Source organism: Bubalus kerabau, chromosome 4, assembly GCF_029407905.1.
Source record: "Bubalus kerabau isolate K-KA32 ecotype Philippines breed swamp buffalo chromosome 4, PCC_UOA_SB_1v2, whole genome shotgun sequence".
Taxonomy (NCBI): Eukaryota; Metazoa; Chordata; class Mammalia; order Artiodactyla; family Bovidae; genus Bubalus; species Bubalus kerabau.
In genome coordinates, this window is record NC_073627.1 from 70967462 (window position 1) to 70992362 (window position 24901).

The 24901-nt window shown below is 47.1% G+C and overlaps 1 protein-coding gene across 3 annotated transcripts in view; it reads left to right on the plus strand.

Annotated features, from left to right (window-relative positions):
- Window positions 1–1872: 1872 nt before the first annotated feature.
- Window positions 1873–24901, plus strand: part of GALNT7 (polypeptide N-acetylgalactosaminyltransferase 7) — a 136042-nt gene continuing 113013 nt past the window's right edge. For 2 of the 3 annotated variants that reach the window (XM_055577663.1, XM_055577664.1), the window contains exon 1: window positions 2515–2716. In XM_055577663.1, coding sequence (XP_055433638.1) covers window positions 2591–2716 — 126 coding nt within the window. In that variant the 5' untranslated portion in view covers window positions 2515–2590. Of the gene's footprint in view, window positions 2312–2514; window positions 2717–24901 lie in introns of those variants that run through there. The other variant, XM_055577665.1, reaches the window with a different exon arrangement.

The following is a 24901-nucleotide window of genomic DNA, read 5'->3' on the forward strand; positions in this document are numbered from 1 at the left end:
CTGGAGTTAAGACCCCTTGAAGGTCACCTCCTCCAAGCCCAGACTCTGTCTAGGGAAGGCAGTTTTGTGGAGGAATCCTCCTCATTTGTAAACAGCCCAAGTGAGGTCTAGAAATCATCCTGTTTCCGCTTTCCAGTTATCTAAGTCATCGGTCCCCAATCTTTTGGGCGCCAGGGACTGATTTTGTAGAAGACAATTTTTCCACAGACTTGGGTGGGGAGAGGGATGATTTGTGAATGATCCAACCTAGATAGCATATTAAAAAGCAGAGACATTACTTTGCCAACAAAGGTCTGTCTAGTCAAGGCTATGGTTTTTCCAGTAGTCATGTATGGATGTGAGAGTTGGACTGTGAAGAAAGCTGAATGTCGAAGAATTGATGCCTTTGAACTGGTGTTGGAGAAGACTCTTGAGAGTCCCTTGGACTGCAAGGAGCTCCAACCAGTCCATTCTGAAGGAGATCAGCCCTGGGTGTTCTCTGGAAGGAATGATGCTAAAGCTGAAACTCCAGTACTTTGGCCACCTCATGCGGAAGAGTTGACTCATTGGAAAAGACTCTGATGCTGGGAGGGATTGGGGGCAGGAGGAGAAGGGGATGACAGAGGATGAGATGGCTGGATGGCATCACTGACTCGATGGACGTGAGTCTGGGTGAACTCCGGGAGTTGGTGATGGACAGGGAGGCCTGGTGTGCTGCAATTCATGGGGTTGCAAAGAGTCGGACACGACTGAGCGACTGAACTGAACTGAAAATGCATTACGTTTATTGTGCATTCTATTATTATTACATCAGCTCTGCCTCAGATCATTAGGCATTAGATTCCAGAGGTTGAGGACCTCTGATCTAAATAAAAATTTTCCCAAGCACGCCTTCCTTTCACTGTTTCTCCGAAGGAGGCGCACAGATGAGCTGGGTCAGAGCCACCTGGGTACAGGTAATGCTTAGATCCCCACACGAACCTGAATTGACCCAGGAGTAGGCAGTAACTTTCTCCATGACCCAGATGACTAATACTTTTATCAATTAAATATTTCAGGTGTTTTTCATTTAAAAAAAAAGAAAAAAAAGGTATTCAGCAAAGTCTCCCTTGTCATATAGGAAAAGCAACTGATTTTGATTTAAGCAGTTGATAAAAATGCTGAGTCAGACAGTGATTTGTATTCAAGCCTTGACAGGACTCCAGGTGCTATATGTACTGGGCTGACACTCATTACTGTGCACAATTATCCAGCCAAGAACAGACCTGACCATATTGTCATCGATTCTACATTTCCCACCGTTGTTCAGTGCAAACATTGTGTGGAAATTCTGACATGAGGGCATCTATGGAATTCCCCAATGTACTAGGTACTGTAACCCAAGTCATGAAGCATATGGAGTTGGTCTGGTCAAATTCTTTATCTAGCCTGATGATTCAAATTCTCTATGTCATTCTAGAGATTTAAACAACCTTGTTTTAAAAATACTTGTTTTAAAGTACCTGCAGGTAAGAGACAATTGTACTAACAGGAAGAAGGATCCATCTTTACCTTCCCCAAACTTAGGATAAGATATCAAACTGTTCAGCTTGCATTAGGCAATTAGGCTATCTCACACGGATAACATAATCATGTGCACTCGGCAGTGCGGTGAGGTGATTGACATCTTTATTGGAAGACAGGGGCACAAAAATTATTTCCTCTGGGTGGGGCATATGAGTAAACATTTGTCAATATCCCTTCCTGGGTAATGTAAGTTTCAGGCAGAAAGGCTTTTAAAAAATACAAATCAAGGAACCTCCATGAGTGGCAAAAATCGGGACTGAATTAGGAGGCGATGAGGGTGAAGTATTGTTTTTAAGCCCTCCTCCCCCCAAATCCTCGGTCCTGAGCCCTTGAACAAGGTATTGCTGATTTAGCACCAGGTTGGCTTTCTTCTAATTAGCTCCAGGTAGGGCGACGACGTACGACACGTCTGCTTTCCAAGAGAGCTTCTGCGGTCCGGTGATACTTGCACATCACACCGGGCCTGGCGGTTACAAATCCACCTCCTTAAGGAGCCGTGTGAAGAAGCGAGAACGATCAATAAGGAAAAAAAAAAAGCCTCCCGGCGATAAATCAGCCACGTGGAGCTGCGGCAGCAGCTGCAGCCCCGACTTCCTGGTTCCCTTCCTGCCGGCCCCGCGGCTGGGGCTGGGGGAACGCGGGGAGGGGGGGACAGGCGTTAGGGCCGGAGTTACAGCCTCAATGGACAATAAAAGTTAGGAGAAACGGGCAGCTTTCAAGTGCTGAGCGGTTGGGGCCGAGGCTGAGGACAGCCCTGGGGAAGAGTGTAAGTTAGTCAGCCGCGAGGTAGCAGGACCTGGAGGGGTCGAGCGGACAGCGGCGGAGCAGGGACTGCAGACCCGGCGGCGGGGAGGGAGGGCGGGGAGGGGCGGCCCGTCCGGCGAGGGGAGTTCCGGATCGGCGGCGGGGAGGGCGGCCGCCGGGCGGCGGGGGCGGGCGGAGGCGGCGAACGCGGAGGGGGAAGGAGGGAGGGGATAGGAGGGGAGGGGAGAGCGGTGGCGGCGGCGGCTGCGCCGGGCTGTGCGCCTCTCGCCGCCGGAGGAAGATGAGGCTGAAGATCGGGCTCCTCTTACGCAGTTTGCTGGTGGTGGGCAGCTTCCTGGGGCTGGTGGTCCTCTGGTCTTCCCTGTCCCCGCGGCCGGACGAGCCGAGCTCGCTGAGCAGGATGAGGGTGAGTGACCCGCCCGCCCCCCTCCGGCGACGGCGACCTGCAACTTGTTTTGTTCGCGCGCTTGGCGGGAGCGGGGGCGGTGGGTCGCGCGCGGGCTCCGCAGGTGGCGCGGCGGGTGGGGGGCCCCTGCGCCCGGCCCCCGCCTCCCCGCCCCACGCTGCGGCGGAGGCTCGGCGGCCGCCCTCCGCGCGGGGACCGCGGGCGGGAGCGGAGGAGGGCCGGGCCGGGACCGCCGCGGCGGCGGCCGGGGACGCGGGGCTGTTCCGGGCTGCGGCCTGTGGCGCGTGCAGGCCTGACGGAGGCGAGGGGGCCGCGGCCGCCGCCACCGCCCGGTGCGGACCAGGCCCCGAGGTCCGGCAGCCGCCGCCCCCGCGCGTCTCGGGCGCCCCCCGGCTGCTCGGCCCTCGGCGCCCCCACCGTCCGCCGGGATGGGAGCGCGCGGCCCCGCCCCCGGCCCCGAGAAGAGCGCCGCCCCCTAGGCTCCGGCGCCGAGACCGGCGAGGAGCGGCCGAGGCCTCGCCCGGGACCTGCCGCCCTCGCCCACCCCCGGGCCCCCCAGTCCCGCAGCCCCTCTCCCGGCCGCCCCGTCGGGCCGGAACACCCCTTTCCCCGCCCCTCCCCAGGCTCCGGCCGAGCTCCCAAACTAACTTGAGCCGAGGGGCTCCGGACGCGCTGTCCGCCGCCCGACGTTCCCCGGCGGTTCCATCGGCGCCCCGGGACGTAGGTGACCGCTGACGCGGCCGCGCCCCCCGTTTCGGCCGCGCCCCTCCTTCCCGGGGGCAGGGGGCGACCAGGCCGCGGCGGGGCGGGGCGGGGCGAGGGGCCGAGGGGCCGAGGGTGGGGTGGGGTGGGAGACGTGCCGCTTCCAGCGCCTTCTGCAAACAGCATCTGCATTGCATCCAAGGGGTCCCCTTTATTAACTTTCCTTCTGGAAAGTTAGCGTCTGGAAGTTGAGTGAGCAGGCATCCTTTCAACCCTAAGAATCGTAGGAAGAGATTTCCTTATCAGCTCCCGCCCCTGTGTTGGGGTTAGATTTACTCTTGAGATGTACTCGAAAGTTGTAGCGTCTATTTGAAGACTTAATGGCACTGGGATCTCTGTAACGTCTTGGAGGGGTGGGGGGTTTCCCTTGAAGTCATTTAAATTAAGGATAATAAAAAGTACCCAGTTTTCCTTTTGAATGTGTTTGTCGTTTTAAGCCCTTCAGCTCTCGTGGAGTGATGGTGACCTCTTTATGATTTTGCTTTCAAAATGACTTACCAAGGACTACCGAATACTGCAGTTGTTTGAAAGTATTTTGTGATCACAAATGGCCTTTAACAGAGCTGGAGACGTTTAAACGCCATTTCCTGGGCGAGAAACTGAGGAAAGAGTGACAGAATTAGCCATATTCAGAATGTCCTGTAGTTCAGATGACAAAATCTTACAAAGGGGTGATGGAGTGTCAGCCCCAAGGTCCTGAAATACTGAAATGTTTTTATTACTGCTAATACAGGGACTGGGCCTCGAGCTCATTTAATAGCTATAGGTGGTGGTTATAACTTAATTTTTGGTCCAGCTTATTGAATATAGCTTGTCGGTGGATCCAGTATAATTTCTGTCATTTGCCAAAGACAGAAACTAGATTTGCCAAAACTAGGTTTGTAAGACTTTCAAACAGTTAACATTAAGAAGATTGCTTTATGTATCTGGAGAGCCAAACGTCTTTATTAAGTTTGCAGGTAAATATTAACTAAGCAGTTGAAGATATAGCGGATAAGTCATAAGAGTGCAAATAAGGTACTACTGCTCAAAACTAACCAAGAGCTTCTGAGATGCAGCTGCCCAAGGACATCTCACTTAGGGACGACTCCTGAGTTTCCCTTCCCTCTTCTGGTCTTTTACTTTATGATTACACATACTCCACCCATGGTGAAACATCTGCCTCTCCTTAATGCTGGTCCATTTATAGGGCTTTCTGGATTCTGATAAATGACCTGAGATAGTCTGGAATAATCCCATTTACCAAATACAAATTCTGCCTCTACTCTAGCAAGCTGGTCCTGGCGGGTTCACCTCATGTAGCTTCTTGCCTTAATCTTTCAGTGTTCCAGGCACAAAAGTCTTCTGCAGCCGGGTGCTTTTTCCTCTGGACTACTTCCTCCTTTAGATCTAACCAGCAAAACAGGTCACCTATGGTCAAGACAACAGAAACACATTTCTTTTCACTTTCTCATCTCTGGGCCTCTTGCTGTTTCTCTGATGTGAATGATGTGAAACATGATCTTACCATTCAAATCATACTCTGTTGGATAAGTTTTCATTTACTCAACAAACATTTTTGAGTACCTCCTATGTCCTGGTGCTACTTGATAGGGAAATACTCCTAAACTTTTGAATCATGTAGGCTACTGGGTCAAAAATCACAATCAAGACTTCACAGGCCTATAAATAAAAACTGTGCCACATGCTGTGGAAAAAAAAACCCCACAGCGGATAACAAATGGTGGTGCTTGGGCATGAAAGCCTTATCTGAAGAAATGGCCCTTGAGTTAGAGTCTGAGGATCTGAAGAAGAGTCACTGTTGATCTGGGAGTGGGTGGGGGGCAGGCCTGAGAGGGAGGAGTATGTGCAAAGGTTCTGCGGTAGGAGGTAGCATGGTGATCTGAGGAAGTAGAATAAGACCAGTGGAGTTAGAACATTACTTTGGCCACCTGATGCAGAGAGCCGACTCATTGGAAAAGACACTGATGATGGGAAAGATTGAGGGCAGGAGAAGTGAGCAACAGGATGAAATGGTTGGAGGCATCACCAACTCAATGGAGAGCAATTTGAGCAAATTCCAGAAGATAGTGAAGGACAGAGAAGCATGAAGTGCTGCAGTTCATGGGGTCACAGAGAGTCAGGCATGACTGAGCGACTGAACAACAACCGTTAGGACATGAAGAGTGAGGGTGCAAAGAGACCAGGCCAGGGATCAGGTCTTTAGAGCAGCCATCAACTCCAAAGACGAAGCTCATGGAAGGATTTTTATATAGAGGAGAGACATGATCAGAGTTGTGCTTTGAAGAGATCACTCTGGCGGTATTGGTTTAGAGCAGGAGCAGATGGGAATTCCTGTTGGAGGTTATAATAGCCCGGGTGGGATCTGATGTTGATGGAATTGGCAGAGTGACAGGGGAAGGGGAGAAAAGTCAGTTAATTCAAGAGCTATTCAATGGAGATGCAGAGGCACCAGGACTAGGTGTTTGCACATGGGAGTGAAGGAGAAGGAAGGTGACCAGAGGCACCCAATAAGTGATAGCAAAGTGACAGGTTGTTTATTACATGGAAGGTTCTGAAGACCGAAATCTGTACATGCCAATGTTACATTTTGCAGTTCTAATGTGAAAGCTCATCTTTTTAGGCTTTGTTCTCAGAATATTTTAAGGTCAGCTTGTACTACAACCATCTGTTTAGCACTTCCAAAGTGTAGACAGTTCTTTAATTAAATAAATTACAGTATCTCCTAGACCATTTCTCCAAGGTTCCAGCCCTGAGTGTTTAACATTGAATCATTAGCCTCCAAAAATAAAGGTCTAAAATGGAGATGTTGAAAGATCTTCTGTGCTTCTCCTATAACAAATTCAGTGCTGGTGAGAAGCTGCATGTGAACTGGTTGTTCTCAGTAGGTACCAATGTTGCTTAAGTCAAACTATTAATGCCATTTAGGTTCAGGGTGTGCAGAGTAGGACTCATTCAAGAACTGTTGCTAGATGGAGAGGTTTTATGTGATGAGCTGAGACCAGTGGAAATGAGCCTTGGTTAATGAGGCTGTGACTGAATTGACTACCCAGTTGGTCAGGTTCTACCCTAGCAAAGCCTTTTATCTCAGCTGTGATCAGCTTCAACCAGAAAAATTCTGCCCTTGACCATGATGCTGCTGCTGCTAAGTCACTTCAGTCGTGTCCGACTCTGTGCGACCGCAGAGACGGCAGCCCACCAGGCTTCCCCGTCCCTGGGATTCTCCAGGCAAGAACACTGGAGTGGGTTGCCATTTCCTTCTCCAGTGCATGAAAGTGAAAAGTGAAAGTGAAGTCGCTCAGTCGTGTCCGACTCTAGCGACCTCATGGACTGCAGCCTACCAGGCTGCTCCGTCCATGGGATTCTCCAGGCAAAAGTACTGGAGTGGGGTGCCATTGCCTTCTTCGCCTTCACCATGATATTTTATTTTAAACAAAAGCTCATTTATTAGGGATGGAGCTGTCACTTAGCAGAAGTGTAGCGTCAGAAGAGGTCACTGTTGTTTCAGTTGCCCAAGTGAAATGCCCCGAGACTGGCTTTCGTTCTCTGTTTTGCTGTCCTGTCCCACTCCTGCAATGAAAACCTCCCATGTTACCAAGTCTAAGAAATTTGGGTTCTATGGGCTTCCTGAAATTAATGCAATTTTGTGTACATGCATTCTCCTGGGTTGAGACTCTGAAGCTGTCGCATTTCTTAAAGGTGCCTGTGAAGCACTGAGTCTTTGAGAGGCAGGAGTCACGTTTCCTGCTCGTGGAATTTCTCCCTCCCCTTCCACGGTGCTGCAGCATCCACGTCTCTCCCCTGCAGGGCTAGGCGCCCTGGAAATGCAGACATCCCTAAGAATTTCTGTGCCTGTCAATTCTGTGGAAGTATTTTCCATCCGGTGGTGGAAGGTCAGACATCAGTCCTGTTAGAGCAGTGGTTGGGCTTAGCAAACACTCCATGGGTATTTGACACATCTGTTGAGGGAGTGACTGCCATGAGTACAGTGCAGATACTCTCCCACTTCTCACAGAACTCTGTCCATGCTGTTAATACACATTCTACTTCCTCACCGTCCCTCTTCCACTATACAGACCCTGACTATCAAAGCATTCCTCTCACAGCCTCAGGCTGTGTCCATTCAGCTCTAGAAATTTCACGTTCTTGATTTCATTACTTTTCTTCCTCTGTCGGATTGTACATTCATTCTTCAGGGATGAATACCCAAAATACAATTCTAATTTCTGGGACACACCACCACCCCCTGCTCCAGACCCCACTGAGAGCACCAAGCCGGCCTCAAGGAAAAGCCCTGCTCTGAAGGGATCACATCTAGTTGAAGAAAAGACTCGAGCACCCACATGGCCTTGCTTCCTTCCCCTCCTTATTCTGGTGTCTGTGTAAGGACACCTCACTCTGGGAGCAGCCACAGGATGTTCCCTTAGCAGGTGGAGAAGGCTCAGAACAGCCGTTCAGGGAGTGCACAATTACTAGTAAAGAAAGTGTGGAAACAGAGTTTGGGAAACTATTTTGTGATGGGACCAGCTGCTTGAAAAGGGAGATAAGGTACCAGCTTCAGTTTGGTTCTGGTAAAGACTGCATTAGATCAGTTAATAGTAAATTAGAGATGAGAGAGAAAGTAATGCATTAATGAACATCAGAGTTCTGAGCTTGGGCCATTTGTAAACATTATTTGTAATTTCCAACTTGAGTTATTAAAAAAAAAAAAAAAAAGCTTGGTCAGCAAGATTTGAACAGCTCTCGAACATTGGAACCGGGTTGTGATTATTCAGCTTCAACCTCAATTGTTGTCTTTGTTCGTATTTTGGATTCTGATTTTCACCCCTGAAGAAAGAATGCACAATCTGACAGAAGAAGAAAACTAGTGAAATCAAGAATTTGAAATTTCTCTAGGGTAGAATGGACACAGGCTGAAGCTATGAAAAGAATGACTTTTTTTTCTATTTGGTTGCATCAGGTCTTAATTGCAGTATGTGGGATCTCGTTCTCTGACCAGGGATGGAACCTTGGTCCCCTGCATTGGGAGCTCAAAGGCTTAGCCACTGGACCACCAGGGAATCTCAGGAATGCTTTTATATTTGGGTTCTGTAGGGTGGAAGAGGGAAGGGTGAAAGGGTAGAAGGTGTATTAACGTGAGAGCTGGGAGAGTATTCGCGCTGTAAGCAGGTAGTCACTCTCTCAGTAGAAGAGTCACATAACCCACCGAGCATTTACTCAGCACCAGGCATCGCTCCAGGCATCAGAGACTCAGTGCCGTAGAGGAGGTGGAAAGCTTTTGACGTAGTCAAGATGTTATTCAGGTCTTGATCCAATGACCACACAGAAGGTATTTGTCTATAAAAATAGCACTTTTCTTTTCATTCATGAATCAGGCCTTTTGACCGTACCTCCCAACCTCCACCCTTCCATCTACCCTAAATAGGGAATGGAGGACCCCCGAGGCACCTGGCTGGGCACGGGAGACGTAGGGGTGTCCCGGACACAGGATCCGTCCCCTCTCGCACCCACAGGGGGGTGTCGCCCCCACCCAGAGGTCCCACCACAGCTGCAGGAGGTGGGTGCTCGGAGGCCAGAGCCCGGTGTTCTGCTCCACCTGGAGCAGGGTGGGGTTGGCACAGGGAAGAGTGTTCTGGACACAAGGAATCTGGTGAGACCAAATGGAGGGTGGTTTTACTCATGACAAGTGGTGGAACTTAAGGTTGAAAGAGTAACATTCTGGGCCACATTCTGAAGGCGCTGAATGGGAGGCTAAGGAACTGGGCTGGGGTGTCACTGGTGGAGCAGGAAGAGCAGCGTTTTGGAAGCCTCCAAGGTGGAGTGGGGGCGTGGTGACATTCCGCTGCTGACTCCCTGAGTAGAAGATTGAAACCCCTCTTATCTCCTCAATACCACCATGTGCTCTGGTCATTGGTGATTCTCTAAAGCAGTAAAATGCATGGCGATAACAGATAACACAGTCAGTCCTGTGTGATGTTAATTGTAGTAATAACCCTCTAGCGTAGTCTCATGTAATCCTCACTGTAGAAGGGAGGCCCCTGAGTTCCAGAGCCATGATCCCTGCCCAAGGTCATGTACACAGTCATTCTCAGGCGTCCTGACCAGCTGTGCCCTCTAACCCTTTCCCCTCCCCTCACTCCCCCCGCCGATTTTAACAACACAGATGAGCTCCTGTGGGCTGTGCTGGAGGGGGCCACAGAGATACTGGAGCGTTCATTTCAGACAGAGAGAAGCATGTGAGGTGGTGCAGGCTGAGTGGCGGGGCGGCAGGGGGAGGGGGGGGGAGGGGGAGAAGGCAGGGGTGATGGTGGCTGAGGCCTGGCTGCAACTCTCTGGGCAGAGCCTGGCTGGCCCAGGGGACAGGCAGGGCCGCCCCGAGGGTGGAAGAGGCCAGAATGCATGAGAAGTAGACAGAAGGCCTGCGTGGTGGTGCCGAGCCATCTGGAGGGCGGGCAGCACTTGATAGGATGCCAGGTGTCCTCAGGGACGCTCCGGGTCAGATGATGAATTATGTGGTCATCGTGCTACGCGTGGTCCTAGGTTGTCAAGTTTGTGGGCCAGATGCACAAGTAACAGTAGCAGAGGGTGAAAGGAGGGTTGCAGTAGCTGCTGGTCCCAGGTCTCAGGGAAGCAGCATCCAGCCTGGGGTGGACTGGCGGGCAGTCAGACAGCTGGTCCCTGGGAGGGAGGGTTGGAGGTCAAGTGCATGGGGATAGGGAATGGGCATGCAGAAGCAGAAAGGATCTCTGCAGACCCTGGGGACAGGCACCTGGAAGAGAACCCGGAGAGAGAAACAGAGTCCGAGCCCGAAACACTGAATACTGTGAATGTTCCGAGCTGGCTCCACAGGTGATCTGGGAACAGTGCCGAGGCCGGATTTCAGTGACGAGAGAACTCTCTCTATGGCTCCTGCCAAGCCCTAAACAGGAGGGGGGCAGGAAAACGAGTGTGTGGGGAGGAAGGTGATGACTATAGAATTACCAGTGTGGCTGGTGGGAGCAGAAGCTGCGCTCACTGGACGAGGTGGTGGGGATCGGATGCTGGTTCCTCCAAAGGAACAAACCGTCTGAAGCGGCAGTCCTCAACCTTGAACAGTCATCAGAATTGCCCATAGGGTGTGTTAGAACCCGGGTCATCTGGCCTCCTGCCCAGACTTTCTGATTCGGGAGGTCCGGGGTGGGGCAGAGAATTTGCGATGGTAACTAGTTCCCAGGTGAAGCTGCTAGTCTAGGGACTGGATTTTTGAAAGTCTGGTCTAGAAGATGAGTCTCTGCAAAGACTGCAAAGTTGTGGTCCAGAGGATGAGTAGAGCTGGGGGCTGAAGATAAAACATTTGTGCGTTTTGGGCCTAAAGTGATTTCAGGTCAGTGGAGTTGGGGTGTCTGCAGGTTATAGGGAGCCCAGAGTGGGAATCAGTACTATAGACAGAAGTAGGATGACCTGGAGAGTGTTTCTTGACCAGAACTGCTGAGAAGGAGAACAAAGGATGCAAGAGCCCCTGGGGCCTGCACCGATTGCTGGCCCCAGGGATGAGGAGGGCCTGTGGCGCATCCAGTTAACAGGATGCCCAGGTACACCGGCTCAGGAGAAACATTCAAGCAGAGAACACTCACCTTCCCAGGGGAACACGACAGATTAAATCAGAGAGGGGGGTTTTACTGGAGAAGTAAAGTGTGACTACCAGAGAGGGACTGCCCACAAATGAGGTAGGTTGGTTGTTTTGTCACAGAGTCCTGTCCAACTGTTTGTAACTGCAAGGACTGTAGCCTGCCAGGCAATAATACTATCCATGGAGTTCTCCAGGGCACATTGCTGGAATGGGTTGCCATTTCCTTCTCCTGGGGATCTTCCTGATTCAGGGATCGAACCTGTGTCTCCTGCATTGGCAGGCAGGTTCTTTACTGTCTGAGCCACCTGGGAAGTGGGGTTATCTCTCTTCTGCCTTAATTAGGTGCCTCTCCACACCGCCCCCTACCCCGCCCCCAACCCATGTGTAGACATAGACACATATGTACATGTATGTTAAGCTGAACCACAGTCATGTAATTTTGATCATATATGCTGTGTATACTATATACATTATATTAAAATATGATGATAATACATATTAGGCATTTGGAGCAGTCTTTTAATCTGAAATCCAGTAACTTGTAAAGCAGTGGCTGGAACAACATTTTAATATTTGGAATTGGGAAGGAAAGGAATTTTATATTGAGGCTATTAGGCAATTTTTAGTTTTTAATAATACATTAATTTGGCTGATGTGTAACCAAAGGAAGAAACAATAACAAAGTTGTGTGCTCAGAGTTTCAGTAGTGCTAGTTTTATGAAATGAGCTCTACAGTTTAATGCTGGTTCAGTCCCGTGATCCCTAAAGCAGCTCTAAGACATGCTGAATGGCAATTACCGAAGGCTTCCTTCAGTCTTTTCTGGAGAGGGGAGAACTAACTTGCAGTTGCTTCATTTGCCAAGATCCTGAATATTTCAAAGTGAGAAACGTTCTCATTTCTGCACCATTATAAATTCCCTCCTGGGCTCCCTGGCCTTCGGAGAGTTTTAAAGAGTGGCTCCTGAGAAGCATTTAAACGCACCAGTAGGGAGGCCTGTTCCAGCTCACTGAGTGTAAGAACCGCTACACCGAAACTTGAGGAAAAAATTAACTTTGCATTATCTAATTAGGTTTGTAGAATTGCCGCAGAACGGCCCAGTCTCCCAAATCTAGAAGGTACAATTAGCTGCAGCATTATATCAATACCAACGAGCCTGCTAAGAGGCTTCCAAGCCAAGCAGTCGGAATATGTTATTACCAAGAATATTTTAAACTGGATGAATTAAAATTAAATCACATACTGTTGGGAGCCATTCTGCATGAGAATAGTATAGCAAAGATGACCTCATCTCTCTTTTTTTTAAATCTTTTATTGGGTCCCTGGGTTTAAGAATACATTTGGTCCTTTGGAGGGATGTTACTCTGCTCAATAGTAAACTGCGCATTCAGTGATTACCTAGCTTACACATCGTTTTTGCATTTGTAGTTCTTGTCTTTATAAATACGACTCAGTGCGACCCTATGGACTGTAACCCACCAGGCTTCTTTGTCCATGAGATTCTCTAGGCAAGAATACTGAAGTGGGTTGCCACTCCCTTCTCCAGGGGATCTTCCTGACCCAGGGATCAAATCCACGTCTCCTGCATTGGCAGGCAGTTTCTTGACCACTGAGCCACCTGGGAGGCCCAAATATTTCATATACATATTATTAATATCTCTTATTCTATAAAATAGCTCCTTTATCCCCCCAGAAGAAACCAAAATGATCCCTATACTTTAGTGTGTCATGTGAGCCTCATTTTTGCCAGAATATATCAAAGGTACCTGGGTAAAGATGTCCAGGTATGGAAAATTGGAGGGGAGATTCCACTGCTGTTTTAGATTTATGGCTCATTAGTCACTTGCCTAAACATTTCAAAAATGACTTAAAGACCTAGTGGGGTTAAATTAATTAAGATATTTTTGTTTGCTTGATTGTTTATTGCTGCTAAGAAAAATATGCTTGTGATGGAAAATGTTTGCCTAGAAAAATTTACCCTGTGGTAGGTTATATTGGACTGGAATTGGTTAGTCATGGCTCTTGTAACTGAAAAATCAAAGGTCTACTTTATAGAGCCATTTGAAAACTTATATGAGACATTTTCTACAATTCTTAACTTATTAGATAGAGGTTTTAATTCTGCTTACTTGGGACAATTTAAATCCAACCCACTTTTCCCAGTATTTCATCACAAAATTTAGTATTTTACCATAGCTTATAGACAATTTGATCATTATGCTTCTTAAAATTTAATCTGACAATTTGTCTCATAGTCTCTAATATAGCAAGGTGTCCCATGTAAGTCTTAGTGTTTTTACCTTGACAATCCATAGGATTTTACATCTTTTCTGTAAAAGAAAGTGTTTAAAACCCCATGTTCAAAAATCTACTAACTCTTGCCAGGGTGTTTAAAATGAATTAAAAAATCCATTTGATATTTTGGCAAATAAGCTCATTTATGGTACAGAATAAATGATGACAAAGTGCTTTTTTAGGATAATGGAATAGAAAAGACTGAAATCTCATTACACATGCAGATTTTTCTACTCTGGTAGAGGCTTTAGTTTTTTAAGCTAAATGATCACTGTCAAGATTGGAAATTTTGATCATGTAAAATATATAATTAGATTTTAGTGCTTAAGCAAAGACTTGGTAGAATGGGGAAATACAGGCATGCAATTTCATTAACTTGCCCTTCATGATGGACTTGGGGAATTCAAAATCCAGTGTTTATAAAAGAAGTTTGCAGGAGAGTGTTTCCATTGTGGTGGTCAATTAAAATAAATTTGTTTACAGTCTAGGGAGCTCTTAGTGGGTGGTCAAGAGAATAATACTTTTAGCAAATAGTTTTCTAAAATTCTCTATTCCAAATTTGTGTTAATAAAAGAGAATGGCTTCCAAATACCTTGGTATTTTAAAGGAGTACATTTTCAGTATGAAATGGAGGTAGTCTTCTTTTCGTAATTATCATTTAGCTCCAAACCATGACACATATAACTTCTATAAATGTAAGTGTGGCAGCCTGGATGGGAGGGGAGTTTGGGGGAGAATGGATGCGTGTATATGTACGACTGAATTCCTTCACTGTTCACCTGAAGCTATCACAGCATTGTTAATCAGCTATACCCCAATACAAAATAAAAAGTTAAAAAAAATAAATGTAAGGATCTGGGGAGGAGGAGTGATAGACTGGGAGGTTGGAATTGACATGTACACACTTGTTGTTCAGTCTCTTAAGCTGTGTCTGACTCTTTATGACACTATGGACTGCAGCATGTCAGGCTCCACTGTCCTTCACTACCTCCCAGAGTTTGATCAAACTAATGTCCATTGAGTTGGTGATACTATCTAACCATCTTATCCCCTATTACTCTCTTCTCCTTTTGCCTTCAATCTTTCCCAGCATCAGGGTCTTTTCCAGTAAGTCGGCTCTTGGCATCAGGTAGCCAAATTATTGGAACTTCAGCTTCAGCATCAGTCCTTCCAACTAATATTCAGGGTTGATTTCCTTTAGGATTGACTGGTTTGATCTCCTCACTGTCCAAGGGACTCTCAAGAGTCTTCTCTAGCACCACAGTTTGAAAGCATCAATTCTTTGGGACTCAGCCTTCTTTATGGTCCAACTCTCATATCCATACATGACCACTGGAAAAACCATAGCTTTGGCTATATGGACCTTTGTGGGCAAAGTGATGTCTCTGCTTTTTAATTCATTGCCTAGCTTTGTCATAGCTTTCCTTCCATGTGCACACTGCTATATTTAAAATGGATAACCAACAAGGACCTATAGTATAGCACAGGGAACTCTGCTCAGTAATCTGTAATAGCCTAAATGGGAAAAGAACTTGAAAAAGAATAGATACTTGTGTATGTATAACTGAATCACTTTGCTGTACACCTGAAACTAACATAACCTTGTTAATCAACTATACTTCAATATAAAATAAAAAAGACTTTCGATGAAATAAATAAAGTAGAGGGCACATAAACACAGTTGTTAACCTGGAAAACTTTGAAAAGCAACCTCAAACCTGCAAGGATGGTAGAGCCCCAAAGGCCCTGCTTTCCTCAGGTCCTCCTTGCCTCTCAGCTTGAGAAGCACTGGCATGGCCTGAAGAGTGGGCCAGAGGATATGTATTCCGCATGGGTATTCTTAGATCCTCTCTTCATCACCCCCTTTGAAATCTGAGGAAGGCTTTAGCGAACCTGGCTTCGCTTTCTTTTCCATGAATCACTGCCACTGGAAGAGTACCGCCGTACCTGCGCCTGAATGGGAGAAGCCACAGCAGAGCCTAGTACGCCATTTTGCAGTGCGCAGGCCTGTTTCCCTAGACGCCGTTATCATCCGCGACCTCTGCTCCATTAACTGGCAACGTGAAGAGAAAAAGTCAACACTAAAGTCTCTGTTCTATGTTGGCAAAAAAAAAAAAAAATCACTTCCTAAAGATAAAGAGTGGCTTGCAACTTGTATTCTGATTTGGATCTCCTTCTTTAGCTTAAATACCAGCTACTTGTGTCTGAAAGCAGACATATCTTGTGTAGTGATTTATGGCTTCAAAGGGCTGATAAAATGCAGACAGTACCTGAAAGGACGTTGTCGTGACCGTTGAGGAATAGATTTTTAATATTATAGAAAAGCAAACTTAAGGTAACAGCAGAGGTAATATATTCATGTTCACTCTTCTTATTTTCTAATGAGTTATGATGCCTTTCCTGCTATGTCTTTCACTTCTTCATGAAAATAAATTTACTCAACTAGTTTCTCCTCCCTTGGACAGAAGATTTCCTTCTTTGGTTATGAGACATTTGTGGAGAAGTTGATTAGTGTTTCTGGGTTCCAGTGGGTACTGAATATGAGAATAATTCCTTCAAGGTTAAAAATGTCAGGCTTATGTTTTCTCGACCACAGAGTAGCTAGAAAACCCCAGCCTGCCATTTGGGCACCTAGCATGTTGCCTCTGAATGATAAGTCCAGCAGGCTTACTCAGAATTTTCTAACACACAGAGATCACATTTTCTGAAAATACCCAGTTCTTTTTAATTAAGATAACCGAGCCTTCACAGTTATACCCATAACTCTCGTGATGAGTCAGTGCTAATGAAAAATTTAAATTTCATTTCTAAATTTAGAGACAACCCTTTTCTACACCTTTCTGCTCATTCTATTACTGCTGTGCAGCCTCTCCCCACAGCTCTTACATGCCTCACTTTTTGACAAGATGCTCTAAGAAGTTGTTGCCTCTTGTGACCTATTGACCAGAAACAGAAGTAACATGAAAGATTCAGTGTTCTTGCAGGAGATTCCTTTCTGCCAAAGAACTGCTGATTTTCCTCGGTTGGCATGGGCTTCATTTAAAACTGCCTCATATATGCAGTGATGAAAGTCAAATGAAATTAAAATTACCAAGTGGAACATGCAACATTACTTGATAACATTATTGAAAAAAAAAATGAAAACCATATTGTGATGCTTTAGTGTGTTAACACCCTGCAAGTGAAGGTTTCAGTCCACGTCCCTCCATGCCCACCATGTCTCATCAGATGATGAGGCATGAGTCCACTTGTCAGAGTCTTTATGGGTTAAAAAAAGAGAAAGATCAGAAAATGTGCAATGCCTTATTAAGTCTGGTCCTGGATTTATTTCTAGTGCCTTCCATTTAGATATGTATTCGATTTACTTACTTCTTAAATCTAGGGGCCAGTGCTGCTCCTCATAGCTGCTTTTGTTGGATGACTGACACCCTACAACGACAGACAAAACCAGCAGGCTTTGACTGGTCTGTGGTGAAGCAGAAACCTGCAGTCCTGTCTGCTCACCACCACTTGGAATCCCATTTGTCTACCTGGAGAATGTACAGTGTCCAGCGACTGGATGGTGGGCACATGGGGGACTCCTGGGGTGTTGACCCCTCTCTAAGATGCCTGCCTGACTGCTGGAGTGAAGGAAAATGAGCCCCAGAAAGAAAGATGGGGAAAGCTCACTTTGCAGGGGTGGGTAGCAGGGGAAGCTAGCATCCTTTAGGATTTGGATGACTGCAGTTACTCACGGAGAGACTTCTCTGAGGTTCTCAGAATACAGGGACTACAGCTGAATGATTTATAAGCCTTCGTAAATGCTTCCTGTCCCAGGCAGTGTAAGGGGTTGAAACGTATTGGGTATTTGGCACAAGCGGAAGAGACCTGAAGCCCAGACATACTCAGCTTAGAATTGCTCTCTGAGATGAGTTACCAGGAGGTATTGGAGGCCACGTCTGTGTTGTGGGGAGGTTTATTTCCTGGTGCAACCGCAAGTCCTGGCTCCTGTCTTCTGATCAGAACGTGTCTCTCCATAGAGAACAGACTTGTAGACACAGCACGAGGCGGGGTGAGGGGTGGCAGGGACACGAGGGGAGAGGAGAGGGTGGGACAAATGGAGAGGGTAGAAGGGAAACATATATTACCATGTGTGAAATAGAGAGCTGGTGGGAATTTGCTGTATGATTCAGGGAACTCAAACCAGGGCTCCGTAACAACTACAGGGGTGAGAGGTTCAAGAGGGAGGGAAAATATGTATACCTGTGGCTGATTCGTGTTGATGTATGGAAGAAACCAACATAATACTGTAAAACAGTTATCCTTCAATTAAAAATAAATTTTGAAAAATTAAAGAAAAAATCTGCCTCCCCTCCCAAAAAAAGAACATGTTTCGCATAAACAGGCAAGCAGGAGATAAGCTCTGTTTAGGGTCAAGAGATTCAACAGCTTTGCGTTTTTTACAATAATCCAGGGCTTCCCCAGTGGCTCAGATGGTAAAGAATATGCCTGCAATTCAGGATACCTGGATCCTATCCCTGGGTGGGGAAGATCCCCTAGAGGAGGGCATGACAACCCACTCCAGTATTCTTGCCTGGAGAATCCCGTGGACAGAGGAGCCTGGTGGGCTGCAGTCCATAGGGTCACAAATAGCTGGACACGACTGAAGTGACTGAGCACAGCACAGCACAGGGGTGGACCATGTATGCACTACTTTGTGGATTGCCTTTTTAAAAATTTTACTGTAGAAATATTTCAATTTACATACTGTTTCTAGGATATAGTTCTGTAAGCTAATCTTTTAACATCTGGTCATTTTAGCATGGAGGTGATTTATGGGAAAGAGGATATTAGGAAGAAAAAAGAAATGCCAGTGTGCTGGGAATCACAGATCTGACATCATCGTGTATAATCATATTTGCAGAGTTGTTTTTCCACCTGCCTCTTACCAAAAAATAAAAAGCATCGATATGATTCTGAGTTTTTAGATGCTTTATAAAAGTTGCTGTTTAACTAATTTTGGGTGCATCCTGGCTAACCCAACAGTTAGATGGAGAAAAACAGAAGTGATTGGAAGGTGAACACAGCTGGACAAGCCTCTGGTCTGTGCTGGACACGCACCCCTCTGTCTCCCGCACTTTCTCCCCTGGCACCGTCCATGTAGTTTTGAGCTGTGGTTGCTGAGCAGTCTGAGCTTTTAAACCTCCACTTAGTGAATGAGCATTAAGAACTTGGAGTCACCACCGTGGGGTTAATTATGAGGCTTAGTAAACGCATCATTAACTTTACTGGTCTTGGTCCTGTTGTCTCTGTGCTGTAAAGACTAAATCTTCTTTTTACTGATTCAGTTTCACCACTTCTGATTTTTCTCAGATATTGTTCCCCATACTAGGAATGTTTAAAAATGAGAATTATGCCTGTTAAGTCCTTGCATAGTGCTTCCCAGGTGGCACCAGTGGTAAAGAACCCACCTGCCAATGCAGGAGACTCACGAGACACAGGTTCGATCCCTGGGTCAGGAAGATCCCCTGGAGAAGGAAATGGCAACCCACTCCAGTATTCTTGCCTGGAGAATCCCATGGACAGAGGAGCCTGGCAGGCTACAGCCTATGAGGTCCCCAAGAGTCGGACATGACTGAGCAACTAAATAATAATGACGACTCGGTCTCCTGCTCATCAGCTGTGTCTTACTGGCTGGAGAAGACAGGCCTGAGCCCTTCTAGAAGCTGCTGTTCCAGTGACAAACACTCCTTGTCTGCAGGTGGTGCCTGCACTTCATCCTTGGTCCTCAGACCCGAGGACCCCATGATCATCTTAGGAAACTCTGGCGAGCTCCTGTGTTGCTCTCCAACAGCTCTCTGATCCTGCCGTATTATTCATCAAACATGATTTCAGTTCTGTTGTTAAATTCTCATGTGCAGCACACACTTCACAATTACAGAAAAATCCTAGCAACCAGTTCAAGTAGGTCTCTTAGAACAACCTTGCTTGGCTTGTCCTACGTCTTGCCCCATTGCTTCAGCAGCCCGATAAGTCTGAGTATTTATATTTAAGAATTTATTTTATCCAGGGAATCCCAACACAAGTGGTTCTTTGATTTGGGCTGTTAGACACATGGTTTTAGGTATAACCCATATTAGATTTCTATTCATGTAGAATTAGATGTCCAGCATATAAATTATGTTTCAGTTCCTGGGAACTATTTTCGTATCATGAAAATAATCAAAGCAGGTCCACTAAACCAAATAAATACTTTTATAGACATTTTGCAGGCACAGAAAATCAAAGCCACGTCATAAATATTTGGTGGATACATTTTTTTACATAGGCAAGGTGGAGTGAAGCTTCTAATTTTAAAATATGCATCTAATAACGTTCACACCAAAAGCACCACCTTTTATTTTGAAAACTCCCTGCAGTAATCACAGATATTCTTCCTTTGCTCCAGGGAAGTTCTGTGTTGAAAATTAGCATCATCTGTCTTGCCCATTTTCAGTGCCTGCTCAGTGAGCACAGTGCCTCTGGAGGTCTCTGAGACAGAGGGCTCCTGCCGTCTTCCCAGCCATCCCGGGGTAAAGGGAGGGCTCTCCTGGCTCCATGTGAATGTGAGGGCGGTGCTTAGATGTTTGGGGTTTATATCAAAATACAGATTTGACTAGTGTAACAGAAGTCTAAAAAGTTAGGACTTTTCCCAGCTACATAAATAGCCACACTGACCCAGCCACTCTTGGTTGGCCTGTATGACATCGTTGGCATCAGTGCTCTTTCTGCCTTGTTGCTCGGTCATTAACTCACGGTCTGCGTCCCCACAGTAGGAAGGATGGACGCAGAAAGGGCAGCTGCTCCATCGGTAGCATCACCTTCAGCCACGTCCCGCTGATCGAATGTCCTCACTCTGAGGGATGCTGGGAACGTATCTGTAGTCTACATAGCCACAAAAATGGATGAAACTGTGAGATTTGGAGGAGTTAGTTAATGAGATGGAAGAAGAGAAAGGAAATTGGGAGGAATAGTGGTCTTTGCCACAGAATAATAATGTGCTTTTTTTTAATGATAAAGTTGTAAAACGGGTCAAAAGCCCCTTGTCACTCAACCTTTAGGCCTCCCTAACTTCCCCTTCCCTGGAAAGATCATCTTGGTTTTGGTATCTGGTATCTAGTCACTAAGTCATGTCCAACTCTTTTGAACCCCATGGACTATAGCCCACCAGGCTCCTCTGTCCATGGGATTTCCCCCAAGAATACTGGAGTGGGTTGCCATTTCCTTCTCTGGGAATCTTTTGACCCAAACTTAAAATCTGTTACTTTTCTTTATGTGGACCATTTTTAAAAGTCTCTATTGAATTTGGTAACAATATTGTTTCTATTGTTTATGTTCTGGTTTTTTGGCTGGGAGGTGTATGGGAATCTCAGTTCCACTACCAGGAATCAAAACCACCCTCCCCTGAACTGGAAGGAAAAGTCTTAACCACTGGACCACCAGGGAAGTCCCTAAAATCTGTTACTTTTTGTGTCACCTGATTAACTGTTGGTGCTGAGACTCTCAGGCTTGTCTGCTGAGCTCGCATCAACAGGACAAGGTTTTACTTAGGCACCCACCAAGCAGCACTTTTTAACACAAGCCTTCAGGAAGTTTGCTGTCACGTTGAGTTACTATGAATTATTACAATCCTGACCTGTCGTTTGTTGGATTGTTAATAGATGGAATGGTTTCTTGTCTTTTCTTTTTTTTCCCTGCTAACTGGAACAGTCCCTCCTCCCTGTGTCTGATGTTTTAGGTCAGAAACGTGGAGGAGGTCTGGCCTTTGCAGGGTTGGCGAAGGTGATCCACCACGCAGAAAGGGTTATGGGTCATTGGAGGAGTAAGCAAAGGGTTCTCATAGCAGCACTGAGCAGTAGGTCTCACAGTGGAGAAGTGACGAAGCACAGTGGGGATCTTGAAACTAAGTGGTTCAAAGAAGAGCTCCCACCCTTGGGGCGGGGAGTGGCCACAGGAAGAGCTGGGGCTATCAGAATTTGGCAGCTCACAGGCGGTCTCGGGGTTCAGACCACAGGGGCAGCCTGGTGGGGGCCCTGGCCTCCTGTCTCTCTAGAGTGTCATGAGGCTGGATGAGGGTGGGGGCTGAGTGGGGTAAATGCTAGCTTCTGGAACCATCCATGCTGCTGTGGCAAAGGGCCTTCACTCAGACAGCAAGCAAACAGGGGATCTCTCCTGTCAGCCTCCCTGCCTCCCTTGTGTGCCTCCGTTGGCAAAGCCTAAAGGGGAGACAGTGGTCCAGGGAGAAAGGTTGAGAGAGTTCCCAAAGCCAGGGTCGAAGAGAGAAGGGAGGGCTAGTGTGGAGAGACAGTAGTTGAATGAGCAGTGCGGTATTTGCTGGGTCTAAAGTCCTCGTATGGAAAGTTCATGCCTGAAGGTTTTGAGCCCAGCAGCACTGACAGACAGAGAAGGCGATGGCACCCAGCTCCAGTACTCTTGCCTAGAAAATCCCATGGACAGAGAAGCCTGGTAGGCTGCAGTCCATGGGGTCGTTAAGAGTTGGATACGACTGAGTGACTTTACTTTCCCTTTCATGCATTGGAGAAGGAAATGGCAACCCACTCCAGTGTTATTTCCTGGAGAATCCCAGGGACGGGGGAGCCTGGTGGGCTTCCTTCCGTGGGGTCGCACAGAGTCGGACACGACTGAAGCTACTTAGCAGCAGCAGCAGCAGCAGCACTGAGAGAACTCAGAGAGCACGTCTGGGCTGGTTCTGATGTGGGTTTATCTTCCCCAGGAGACAGGAACAGGCTTTCTTTTCCAGGTTTCTCACCTGTCTTGCACCAGGACTGCAAAGAGCTCGCCTCCATCCCCACAGCCTCCAAGTTAAGGATGCAGCTTGGGCTTCCCTTTCTTTCCTTTTGAAACCTGTTATGAAACTACTGTTTATACATTTCCTTGAGCCTTTCTTGAGTTTATTTTATTTATGTGACTCATCTAAAAGCCACTTAGACTTTGCCGGTGTCTTGCATTGTTCTTGGTCTTGAAGCAAAGCTGATAAGGATGCAGGCTGCGTCACCGGGAAAGGAGCAGCCTAGTTTGTGGAACCAGGTGAATGTGAAGAAACTAACATTACACCTTCAGTATTAAAATAGAGGGCTTCCCAGGTGGCTCAGTGGCAAAGAATCTGCCTGCCAGTGCAGGAGCCGCAGGTTGCATCCCTGGGTAGGGAAGATCCCCTGGAGAAGGAAATGGCAACCCACTCCAGTATTCTTGCCTGGAGAATCCCATGAACAGAGGAGCCTGTCAGGCCACAGTCCATGAGGTTGTAAAGAGTTGGACATGACTTAGCTAGCAACTAAACAACAAGATTCAAATAGAGTGAATTGTACCTGGAAAGTAGAAAAGAGAAGCTTGTGGAGGAGAATGCACTTTGGGGCTCATCGTCAGAGGGAGGACTTTGGCCTGCTGGGGGGCAGGTGTGGGTGCGTGTGGCGGGAAAGGGGGCAGGTAGGAACTGCAGATTTGGAGGGAGAAGGAAGTAGTTACTATACTAAGATGGCGTGTGTTCTTATGTGTACTTTGTATTACAAAGAAGCCTTATTCAGTTACCCTAGAAACATTCTTGTTTGGACTTTAAGAAGGTCTTCTTGGTTCAGAATTTGGAGTTTGAAGGGTGTTCTCCGTCCTGCGGGTCCATTACGATTCTGTCCTTTAGCCCTGTTCTTGCCTAGATGTCATTTTTATAAGCAGAAGAGTCCTGTTACTTTTTACTTAAATCTTCAAGCTGAAGCTGTCTCATCTTGTCTTCATATTCGTTTTCCCTCCCAGAACAATTCCTAGTTTCCACACATGGGGCCTGTCCTGAGGGGTATCAGAATCGCCAGATGTTGACAGTGGCCCAGCTGCCAGGCCTGGGGTGCCAAAGCGGGCCGGGGTGGTGTCACTTCTGCCTGTGCAGGTGAGCTCTTGTGTGGTCATCATCACCTTGAGAGGCAGCAGAATTAAAGTGTAGGGAAGGGATCAGGTTGCACCTGCCTGAGCCTCCCTCCCTCCGTGTTCCTGTCTGTGCCAGTGGTTAATGTCATCCTCTGGATAGCATTGTCTCAGGTGGACCTGAGGCCACAGCCTGGTGTCTGTCGCTCTTCATGGGGGAAGCCATGGCCCTGTCCCACGGACATAGCTGATAGGAGCAGCCGTATCTGAGCTAGCTTAATCACAGCCTTGGTCCTGGGACCTTTCGGTCACATGGCATTGTCCTCTAGAGGTGGTTTGTAGACACAGCACCATGATCAGCTTTTTAAGCATCGAAGTCACTTAGTGGCAGTCCCCAACTTTAACAATTGGATAGTTTTTCTATAGACAGGCATTGGCGGGATGGTTTCAGGATTGTCCAAGCACGATACATTCATTGTGCACTTTACTTTTATTACTATTACATCAGCTCCACCTCAGATCATCAGGCATTAGAGCCCAGAAATTTGTGGACCAAAAGACCCTGATGCTGGGAGGGATTGGGGGCAGGAGAAGGGGACGACAGAGGATGAGATGGCTGGATGGCATCACCGACTCGATGGACGTGAGTCTGGGTGAACTCCGGGAGTTGGTGATGGACAGGGAGGCCTGGCGTGCTGCGATTCATGGGGTCGCAGAGAGTCGGACACGACTGAGCGACTGAACTGAACTGACTTACAGGGCAAAGTTTGGGGAAGAAAACCTAGAAGTCTTGGTGAAGAAGCCAGTCATCAGAGATAGGAATAAGGCGGACTTTCTTCCCAGAAGCAGAGGTGAAGGGTGTTCAGAGAAGGACGAGCCCAGGAAACAATTCTGCTTCTGCCTGAGAACCTTATTTCTCCAAGACCTACCCATTCTTCCTGCAAATTAGGTTCTATGACATTTGCTTGCATCCTTGTAATAAATGCCATTTTGCTTAAGCTAACTTAAATGGGCTTCTGTAACTTACACACAAATTATTTGCGAGTAACATGCACCTGTACAGAAATAATCTTCTGCTTTAACCCACATGAATCTTCTGCTTTAACCCACATGAATTACTATCATGGGAATTATAAGTATAAGCTAGAGATTTCTGAGCAGGACTCTCAGATCAGAGACAGGAAGTTGCTCCCACCCCCTGTCTCTCCCCAGACCTCACCTTTGTGTATAAGAAACAGCCATCAAAGATGAAGCATGTTTTTGTATAAGAGTATAATTTGTTTTTCCATAATTTTTTAAAGATGCCTGGATTTCTGTTGATCTTTTTTGACAAAGAATCATTAACTGTGATATATAGTATTTTATTGGAGAAGGCAATGGCACCTCACTCCAGTACTCTTGCCTGGAAAATCCCATGGATGGAGGAGCCTGGTAGGCTGCAGTCCATGGAATCGCAAAGAGTAGGACACGACTGAGCGACTTCACTTTCACTTTTCACTTTCATGCATTGGAGAAGGAAATGGCAACCCACTCCAGTGTTCTTGCCTGGAGAATCCCAGGGATGGGGGAGCCTGGTGGGCTGCCATCTATGGGGTCGCACAGAGTCAGACACGACGAAGTGACTTAGCAG